This window comes from Schistocerca americana, chromosome 1 (genome assembly GCF_021461395.2).
Source record: "Schistocerca americana isolate TAMUIC-IGC-003095 chromosome 1, iqSchAmer2.1, whole genome shotgun sequence".
Classification (NCBI taxonomy): domain Eukaryota; kingdom Metazoa; phylum Arthropoda; class Insecta; order Orthoptera; family Acrididae; genus Schistocerca; species Schistocerca americana.
The window spans coordinates 200105544-200116731 of NC_060119.1; the positions used below are offsets into that span (position 1 = coordinate 200105544).

At 42.4% G+C, this 11188-nt stretch overlaps 1 protein-coding gene across 1 annotated transcript; it reads left to right on the forward strand.

Annotated features, from left to right (window-relative positions):
• The first annotated feature begins 338 nt into the window (after positions 1-338).
• Positions 339-917, forward strand: LOC124618259 (gustatory receptor 68a-like). Its single transcript, XM_047145337.1, has 2 exons — positions 339-362; positions 432-917. Exons 1-2 carry the CDS (start codon positions 339-341, stop codon positions 915-917), a joined length of 510 nt encoding a protein of 169 aa, XP_047001293.1.
• The last annotated feature ends 10271 nt before the right edge of the window (positions 918-11188 follow it).

Here is an 11188-nt window from a genome sequence, read left to right on the forward strand (position 1 = left end):
GATTACTGTTGATGTGGCTGCCATCTGTTGTGTTGTTAACTACTTGTTTAACTACAAGAAACAAGCATCTGTGTGAAATTGTTGAGTTGTTTGTAACAGTAGACAAACTTCTTTCACATAAGCAACACAGCTACGCCAGGAAGTCTTTCACTAAAACTCGATTAAGTGCTGTTGTTATGGTTGGAGTATTTACTATATTCGCTTGCGTTACTGGACTTTCCCCAGAAGTGGACGGTTCTTATAGTACATGGAAGAATAAAATAGTACACCATTTGGGAGCATACGGACTTCTTTGGCAACTGCAGTTCGTCGGTGTAGTGCTGGCAGTGCGAGACCGGATGGGGGCGATCCGCGTGCAGCTGGTGAGGAGCGTGCGGCCGCCTCTGCACGGGGAGGCGGAGCTGGACGAGGCGGTGACCTCCGGATGACAGTGGTGGGCGGCGGGGGGCGAGCTGCGGCGGCTGCAGCGCGCCAGGCTGGCCCTGCACCGCGCCGCCCGCCTCTGCGGACACCACTTTGGCCCTGCGCTGCTGCTGTCCGTGCTGCAGCACGCGGTCCAGATGGTCACTCTGACGTACAACGTCGTACTGCTGGCACAGAGCGACCGAGACCCCACACACCAGACACGCGCTGCCACGTATTCTCTCTGCCTCTTCGTGCTGGCTATAACCACCAGCCTGCTGGCAATGTGCTGGCTGTGTTCCTCTGCGGCAGACCTAGCTGACACCGTGGGCGAGCTGCTGGCGAAGCTTCAGATCCTGTTGCAGCAAGAAACTACCTCTGACGTCCTCTGTCTGTCGATCAAGAGAATGAACTTCTCTGCTGCGGGCTTCTTTGATATTGATCTAAGCTTATTTGTAGCAACTATTGGAGCTACCATCACTTACGTTATAATACTTATTCAGTTTAAGCCATAAGTTAGTAAAATGATGCCAGTTTACTGAGTTTTGTTACATGTAAATGTATCCTTTTGCGTGCGACAAACGACAATGTCCTTCTAAGCAGACCTCCCTCCATCTTCTAGCGAACGAACTGAAGTTCCTTGCTGTCATGGCAGCTACTTATTTCGTTTATGTAACGACACAAGACCACATCATTCGTGTGCAGGCAGAATCTGTTTTCATCACTGTGGACCAAGAAGCACCATACCATTTTCCAAGTAAACCAATGACGACACCAGTCGAGCCTTGAATGTCGATGCTGTGGCGTGAATGGAAGACGGAGCAGAGGTACGCGTGCCCAGCCACACTGCTAATAAACGATTAACAACAGTTTGTGTTGACACATCTGGGCTCACAAGCTCTCTCATCTGTGCTGTGGTATCTGTATGATCTGCCCCTGCTGCCCTTACAATGCACCATCCTAGCATGAGTCTGTGCTGTGTGAACGCCCAGAGGCCCGTCCACGGGTGTGAGGATTTTCACGTGACAGCTCATACCAGCATCTTTGCACAACTGACACAGCACGTCCCACTTATATGGAATTCTCCAAAAGGACCATCCCGCCACTCGCACGGGCAAAAGTAGACCGCTTTTAGACTTGTTTGGTTGGCTACAGAAAGCACGAGTGCACCTCTGTAGCATTATCGCTCGCTTGCTTCCCACGTTTACACCACACTGTCTCCTGGCTGTGTGCATTCCATATTCAAGGGCAGATACAGAAGACGGTCTGGCACTTATGCACCTTTGCCACTATCATTCTGTAAGCGGACGACGGTGAAAGAATGATCAGTACATCTACTATTCCCCATGTAGCATGTACAATCATCAAATCAAAATCAACATAGTCTTCCCTGGTGTGCTAACTTTTTCCGGCAGTGTATACGACAGTCTATGCTTTATAATGACTTCTGATGTGTTTTTACGGGTCAGATAGCGTTAGTAGCCTTTGCAAAGGAGTAAGAATATTTATTCCTCAATTTCACTAAACTATCACTATCTCTGAGAGTAAATCATGCTTTTGAAAGACCACACTCAATTTTCAGCACTTAATATATGATTTATTGTCTAAAAATACCAGGCTCAAGTGCAACGAAATTGCCTAATTAATACAAGTAATTAATCTAAATCATTTGTTAAACTGTGTAGAAATACGAAGCCATCACCTCTATTGAACACCCAGAATATACTAAGCGGCACAATACAACCCTGAAAACTTTTCATCATAGTTTCACCAAAGGGGACGAGATCTCGGTATATGGTACTGTCAAAACCATCATACTGGACTGGACAAGAGTTTCCATAGATTTCATCTAGTATACAGAGCTATGAAACATCGTAATTCAAATGCAATTCAAAATGAGCTTGTCCCTACGTTCTCTGTAATCTACTGTACGTGTTTTATAGTAAGCGCAGAGGAGCTTGCGGTCTAATGAAAGTATTAAGGACTTATCTTTATCTTAAATTATATTGGTGTCATACACTGTTCGTCTAATATGTTACACGCACCATGTACACGTGGCTCATCACTGTTACAGACATTATTTACACTTGGTGACTACCGTTATTATGGTTCGGCATTTCATCGGCTGTTAAAATTATGTTCACCACATGACGTCCTACCTGCGTAATGCATAGTTGTGTTGTATGTATCCACCTGTGTGAACTGTGTACAAAGAGATACAAAAGTAACAGCCATCTAAGATCATGTCTTATTACTTACATACACGATTTGATAAGATAGTCAAGCGACCTACTCGAAAGTATACAGAGACATATTGTGAGCTAACATCCCAAAGATGTTCGGACTCACATGCAGTTCCTCTTCGTCGAAATGTCTTGGCTCAAACTCGTCTAGGGGTTGAACCGCACATGTCGCATTACACTGCATAAAATACAAATTTGTGACCCTTTGATTAAACTGTCTGGCTGATGGCAAGTTCTAGAAATTGTATGAAACATACAATGTTAATATAACATACAATAACAGTAATAATAATATCGGGAACTAAATTAACGACCCATAAATGATGTAGGCCACATAGTAGCGATTTGGTTAGAATAATGTTTATTCAGAAAGCAAATTAATAGCGAAAGTGATCGTATCGAGAGTTACTGTTACACTCGAGCTCATATCCATTTGACACATTTCGATCACTCACAATCTCATCGCAAAATACAAGTCCAATACTCTACCTCGTTATCTACGCGGAAAGTTCACGCCAGGCGCGTGGCTGCTCGCCGCTCAGAGACGAAGTTCCGCCACACCGCACACAGCGAAATTTTCCAAGTCGTTTCACTTCCTGTCCGCTTTCGCGTCTCAATCCCAACTGCCCCTCTGCCCCTCTCCGTCCGCGTCTGCCGCGTGCCCAACGTCGTCACTCAACTGACTAGTGTAGTTCCTTTCCCTGAAGCCGTCCATCTGATTTCCTACAGCTTATTCTACATTATTTTACTTTTTAACATATTTAAATAATCAAAGCTTGACCACTTTCACATTCTAAATAAAGTAATAGTAATATCCATTATATAATAAAAGTTAAATTCTTTTACATAAAACCAATACAATTTCCTTCTTAACATAGAATGTCATGACCAATAGCCTTGCACCAAAGTGCTTTCCGATAAATAACTAGAGAACAAAAGTAACTGTTATGCACTAAACCTTACAACAAATATTCTATTACCTAATGATTCAATAAGGTGCTGTCATCGTTCAATGTGTTTCGTGTAGAGGAAATGATGATCTGATGCTTAACTGAAAATTTTGATAATTTAAATTTACTGTATCTTTCAAGCAAATAAAGCTATAGAGTTCATATTTACAACATTTGTCATTTTAATGATGCACTTTTATATGAAATGTCGCTCGTTAAGATCGACCAAAGCGTTCATATTTTAGCATTCAGGCCTTTGTTATAAAAAAATTGTTAATTTCACTTTAACAGTAAATCCTAAACTATTATAGATGTGATTAATATTCAAGTTTTATTGGAATCAACACGAAAATTTAAGAAAGTTGGTAGGTTAAAATTACAGTGGCTTCATTCCCTGAATTACCACAGACTTCGATAGTTTTCATAATGTTTTCCCTTTATGGCTGATCTTAAGTCCACCATATTTAACACTGCTACGCCTCCCTGGTCACAATCAGCTCCTACGGGGTTTCCCTACAACGTAGGTTCTCCCCGTCTGTCTCACTCGCACATTATATCGCTTATACGTCATCAGCTTGGCCTCATTCAGCACAATAGACGCCTTAGGACTTTTCCCGTCTTGTGTCGAATCTGTGCTCTTTGGGGCACATGGTCCTGGACGACAGGATACGTTTCACGATTCCTGGAATGTTATCTCTTTCGGGCATATACTTATATACAAGCGAAATGCTCGTTAACTCACAACACGAACACGATAAACATGGTTTACTTTTTGTGTCGTCCTGTTGATGAGTTTCTACAGTATTGATCGAATAACTTGTATTTTTGCAAGGAGGACTACCAGCATCATTGCCATGGCCTCTCTTACACCAGCAGGCATAAAAAAACCATGATTTATTGATATAGTGAATGGATATGGGGATACCAAGGGATGGAAGTGTAGTTGTCCTACTGTCCTATGTGCGTAACAATTTTAAATTCTTATTTCGTCCTTCAGTACTGTTCCACACCTGATGTCGCCCACTGAAGGCAATGAGAAAATTATTTTGGGAAAATGACAGTGCAACATGTTACGCATTGTCTCCGTTACGAGCAAAGATAAATGATTCATCCGTGACTAAGGAGTGACGTCACTTACTGTTTTAACTTCTGTATGGTAATAATGAGTGTTTAGACTTATTTAATTCCTCGTTGGACACTATTGTTACCGTTGAATAAATTACTTGCAATGGGAAAGCAGACTATTAATGCGATAAATTTGCGTCAAATAATTAACTATTCTGGGAGAATTCGAAGTACCGCCCCTTTCTGAAATTAAACATGACATTTTGCTAATGAAGATCCGACGAAAAGATCCCTTATATTGAACTTTATTTTCTAAACGACGCAGATGATGAACGATTTGTTAAGATTACATAGAAAGACCATCATTTCTTCTTTCTAGAGTGTCAGAGTGTCTTTAATTTCTGTAGCCAGCTAGTGAATAGCCCCAGGTTCTCGTCAGACGCAAGGTTATTAATGTAGAGGAGTCTCGATCGATTCTTCATTAACAGTATTACATCCCCGAGACTGACACGTGTCAGCAGTATAATCATTAACTCAAGAATGCGAACATCATCCCTCTTACAAGGATGATAACCAACGTAGGTAACGTACTTTCAAAGATGCAATGTCCTTCAATAATTGTCTTTTCTACGTAAGTTGATACTTGCACTAGTTTTGTACTGGAATAGTCTGACTGAAAAGCGTTACATGCGGCAAAATAAGTACTGTTATTGCTAGACATGTATCTGTATATGGATAGACTTTTCTTCCTGATCATACCGTTTCTCGATGTGAGACGCAGAGTGTATTATAAACCATCTGTTAACGCTCCTAAAATTTTGCCTGGCTTCAGTGAGAAGCCACTTTCAGTAACCATACCAAGGGTATTACTAACGTCACTACAGCTACACTACCCTTCAGCACCATCTTAGCAGCTGTCGTGTGGCCCAACTACAACAGGAGTATTGTTTACACAATCCGCATTGTTAATTGACGTTAAGCATCTATAGTCTCCGTAGTTTGCCTGGTTAGAATCAGCTGCTACACCTAGTGCTTGCTTGTTTACTTGAAACTGAAAAATTGCAGAAAAATACTGGTGAATATGTCATTAATAAATACCACCAGGGTATGTTTAAAGTGACATTGGTGAATCGCAGGTCCCTTTCCGCCAAAATGTAGTCACACTTGCTTAAACGTCTTTTTTACTCCCATTTAATATCTTAATTTAACGTCACAAAATTTGGTCCACTAGTTGGAGCACTACACTCGAGTCGGCGTAAAACTTTTCCTGGCAGCTATCTCCATTGTTGCCAGCTTTCTGCTGCATAACGCTAACGGCTGCAGGCGAAAAACTAGTCACCTACAGTGCCAGAAAAAAATTTGAGCGTGTTTCTAGAGGTTCACAATTCTCTCAACGTTTAGTGTTGCAATAGTGCATATGGACTACATGAAACGACCATGTTCACAGATCAATAGCACAAGTGTGCTGAGATATCAGGTATCTACCCAAGCTGGAACACCCATATTAAAACTATACTCCGTCCGATCAGACCTAAGACGCAAAGTAGACCTAGTTTTGTGTACAGTAATATACCTTTTACTTTTTATACCCATTCCTGTAGAAAAGTTAGTAATGATGAAAAAATACATATATGGATTAAAGGACTTCGTGTACTTGCTGAGAACGTAACTGTAACTGGAGACATTACTTTGTATTACAGTTATTAATAAAGTGTCATCCTTGACTCCTGTAACCAGGGGCGTCAGCCGAGAACCGCTAGATGTACATCTGGTTATCGGGGGCTCAAGGATGCAACAGTTTGAAAAAATTCGAAAACAATGCCGCCTTGCCCGCTGAGCGCCTAGCCAGTCCGCTACCCGCATGGTTGGTCCGTTGCCAGGCTGGCGTACCAGCAGCCGCGCGCTGTCAGTACAACTACAGCGCGCGTACGCTATAACGCTGTCTCGCTGGTGCGCGAAGAGTCTAAGTCCGTTAGCAGTCGCGTTACACAAAAAGGTCACTCGTTGTCAACGGTACCGACCGTCCGCCGTGTCATCCTCAGGCCACAGGTGTCACTGGATGCGGATATTGGGGGCACGTGGTCATCACGCTGCTCTCCCGGCCGTCTGTCAGTTTACGAGACTGGAGCTGCTACTTCTCAATCAAGTAGCTCCTCAGTTTGCCTCACAACGGCTGAGTGCACCCCGCTTATCAAAAGCGCTCGGCAGACCAGCTGGTCACCCATCCAAGTGATAGCCCAGCCCGACAGTGCAAGGCCGTTGGCGAAACACATGGTTTAGCCTCCATTGGCGACAAAGCAGGCGCTGATTGTGGCACCCAGTTTATTGTACAGATAGCGAATACTGTTCTGATATATGATGTGCCACGCCTGATCGACCTGTAAGAGTTTTTGTTCGACGAGTCGCATGAGTCACTTCTCGTACCATCACATCCCACACGTGCTGGATTGGAGACAAGTGAGGAGATCAGGCTTGGCAGAGAAGATGTTGCACGTCTTACAGAGCACTTTGAGTTTCATGGGCAGTGTGTGGACCAACGTTATCCTGTTGGAACAACACATCCCCTTCCTGTTTCAAGAACGCCAAAACAACAGGTCTAACAACATTCTGCACGTACCGAGAGCTGGTTAGCGTCCCCTCTAGAAACAACTGAGCTGACCGAGAATTGTAGCTTATCGCTCCTCATACCATAAGGCTGGGTGTGGAAGCAGTGTGTCTCGGACGAATGCACTCTATGATATGCTTTCAGCAAGACAATTCGTACTCGCATGGGCCCGCACTTGAGTGCAGGCACAATCTGCTTTCATTACCTCTGAAGACCTTAGCTCGTTATTTCATCTTCCAAGCGAAACTCTGGTGGCACCAGTTAAGCCGTGCACGTCGATACTGTGGCGTGAGAGGAAGACGAGCTAGAGGTTTGCGTGGCCGTAGTCCCACCACTAATCACCGATTTGCAACAGTTACTTTTGACACGTCTGCGCTCACAAACCCTCTTCTTTGTGCTGTAGTAGTTATACGATTTGCCAGTGCTGCCCCTAAAATGCGACGATGCTGGCGGGCGACTGCGCTGTGTGGACAACTTCGTCTGCAGTTGTGAGATTTTTCACGTGACCACTGGTAACAGAAATGCTGCAAATCCAGCTTGTGTGGCATTTTCCGAAAGGACCATCCTGCCACTCGGAATACCGCAATTATATCTGTTTCAAATTCGTTCAGTTGGCTGTAAGAAGAACGAGTGCATCTCCATGACATGGTTGCCCGCTTGCTTCACTCGTCTGTACCATACTGAGCCACGTGGATTTGATATTTATGATGACCTCAGCCCACAGGAAAAATAATTATCAACATCTGAACTGTGAAGTCATCCTAAATTCTAGTTGGAAAACCACACTCTATGTTATACTTCTCAATTGGTCACGATCTCACTTTGTTTATGAACTAAAAACTCTAATATTCACGAGAAACTGCTCTGAAATTAACGTGAACCGACAAAATTGTGTATATATTCTCTGAAACTTCAAAGACATCTAAGACAATATCTGAAAGGAATTAGAAAAAGTAACAAAATTTCGTGAATCACACACAATACTGTTAATAATTGCATGAACACTGGGGGGGTTTCACCATACATCTACCCACTTCTCAGAATAACCAGTGTCTCTTAATACTACGACTCGTAGCAATACAATACCAAAATCTTTTATTACTGGGTAAACAGTCCCTACGTGATTTGACAGCTGACATTTATAATTCACGCTCACGCCAGGAAATGCACCAATACGAGAATAGCAGCTCTTACGTTATTGGTCAGAACGCAAGCAATTATGGCTGTCGCCGTAATTTTCGCGCGAAGTCATATTTAGCGACAAAATACTCTTATTAGTCGCTGTCATATATCTATATAATACACAAAACTACATAAAATAACTACAATAATTTTGACATGCAAGTAGAATTAGTTCTAATGAGAGTAAGAAGTTTATATTTACTGGTGTTTCAACAATGACTGCCAGGTAACTTTTGATTCACTGATTGCAATTTTATTTTCGTTAGCAGAAAGCAAACATAAACTAAACAAAGAATTTATTTGAATAGAGTCTGTAATTCTTACACTTTTAATAGAGAAAGAAAGATTCTAGGTCAGGGGATAGCGTTCGGCGAATTCTCTTAACTTTTTGTTGCATACGAAGCATTGCGTTGGGCAGCACGATGTCGGCGGGTTACGATTATGAGAGCAGTATACAGGCAGTTCCGCTGGTTAATCTTCTCCGGCGAAACGCAAAGTTCCGGCACAGCTGTATCATTAACCCCGTGGTGATTAACAAACCACAAGACGCCAGTATACGACCGTTGTTGACATGTCCTCTCTTTCAAAGTACATTACGTAGACATCGCTCGTTTTTACACTCTATGCACTGTCCGTGACGCTACCGTCCATAATTACACAGTTCGTCACATTCATATAGTTTTAGCCACAAATACACAGTTCATACAATTGTTCTTGTGCGTGAAGCACACCATAAACAATATCCACTCTGTTCTCGCATTTCAAACTTCGACAAAGTCACTGAAAGTCATTTATATTGCACAGTTAATTAAAGTATTCACTTTCACGGCTTGATAGAATGTGATAGACAACAGTTCCGCCTCCCAAAACCAATACCAGCAAAATTCATTCGCATAAAAGCACTGTTCGTGTCAGCCACAACAAAGTATTGTTAGCGGCACTTTCACAGTCCGGTTTATTTGCTCTTGAAGTTAGCTGGCGATGGCATTACATACCGCAGTGGTAAACAGAAGTAACAATCTGATAGTTCGGTATCACTGTCCGTACAATTACGTATGCTTTTCATAAAACACAGTACTATTTTTCCGCGCACGATTCACAGGCACACCATACACCATCCCCTCTACTACACAACAGCTTTTTGACTATCGATATCACTATCGCTGTCCCCTGTCTATAGATGTTATATCGTTATTGACTGAATTTTTCACAATTAATAATATTCCAAAAGAGAACTTTAAAAACTTTACCACAGGTACAAAGCAAGAAACATATTTATCCATTGACAAACGAGATAATCACAATTTCATATTTACATTTAAAAACCACAGTAGAATGTTACATAAACACAATTAGAAATGCCCATATGAACAAAAGAAAAAGAATAGAAATCTAAAGAAAATCACGAAAAAAAATTTGATATGCGAAATTAGCAATGCCTTCACATATTTCATAGTAAAGAGTAGACGCAGAAGACGGTGGGGTAACTATACCACTTCGACTATCCGTTGGCGGACGATGTTGAAAGCATTATCAGTGTATCTACTACCTCCCATGAAGCATATGCTGTCATCAGATCAAAATCGACGTCGTGTTTCTAGGTGTATTTTTTCCCTGCAGTGTATATAGCTGCGACAACAATAAGACGTTTCAACAGAAAAGTTAACAAAATTGCCTTAAATGATTGGTTGAGATAGGAGAGCGACGCTACTGTCACTAGCACAGTACAACTGTCCGAGATCATATTGTGCTGACTAGATTACAGGACTATCAGATGCTATGATTTTAGAGCATTCGTGCAGACAATAAAACAACTGGTCACAGTTAGCTTCAATCACATTGCAATGGAAAACCTCTGCGTAGGTAAGAAACTAGGTGAATGTGAGTCCACGTGTTAAGTTCCATTCCAATAAGAATACTATTAACTGTGTGAGGCACCTACGCTGTCAAGACTTAAATCATGGAGGCGAGTGCTTTCTCAGCTCCACGCCAGGTGGGAAATCAAAAACTACAGTCTTGAAACGTTCGGTAATACGCAATATCTTATGCCAGGGAAACATCGTTTCCAGTTCCTTAAAAATACTGCACAAAGTTGAGAACATAATGCTGATCAGAACTACAGCTATCGACTTATTTTTCCTCAAATAACTGAGCAGTGCGCCAGTGTCGTTTCTGTTGGGCAGCCAGCGACCGTCTTGGACAGTTCAATCACCCCTAGAACTCCATGTGTTTGTTTGTGCATTACATTACCAGACTCTAAGTAGAAAAGAGCTGCTTATTTAGCTGTGACTGTTTGCTTTTCTAGTTTACTCTTAACTTTCTTGTTTGTCTGTGTAATGTATATTTCCATCGTCTTTAGTGTGGATAAGAGCTGTGAAATCTGTGTTTGGATGCAACCTATATTGAACACCCCTCTAGCATAAGTCCAGCTAATGCTGGCTTCGGTCACGCAGCTTGAGGCTGTATAGAGGGTGTCTAGCATATTTCATGACCTACCCTTCTGATCCATTAATGTGGGCGGCATAGTTACTGCTCGCACTCAGGCTAATCCCTTACATGCGGCCGAGTGGTAGGTGGTTTCGAAGCGTGGCAGACAATGAATGATTTCTGGGGGATCGATCGAAAGGCCTACCCAGTTTGTCTGACAACCAGCGTTCAAGCGCTAACGGTAACTGTGACTGACAAAGATCCTCAGCTAGCTGCATTCGCTGGCCCAATTTCAGAGGAAGGCTCTCAACCTG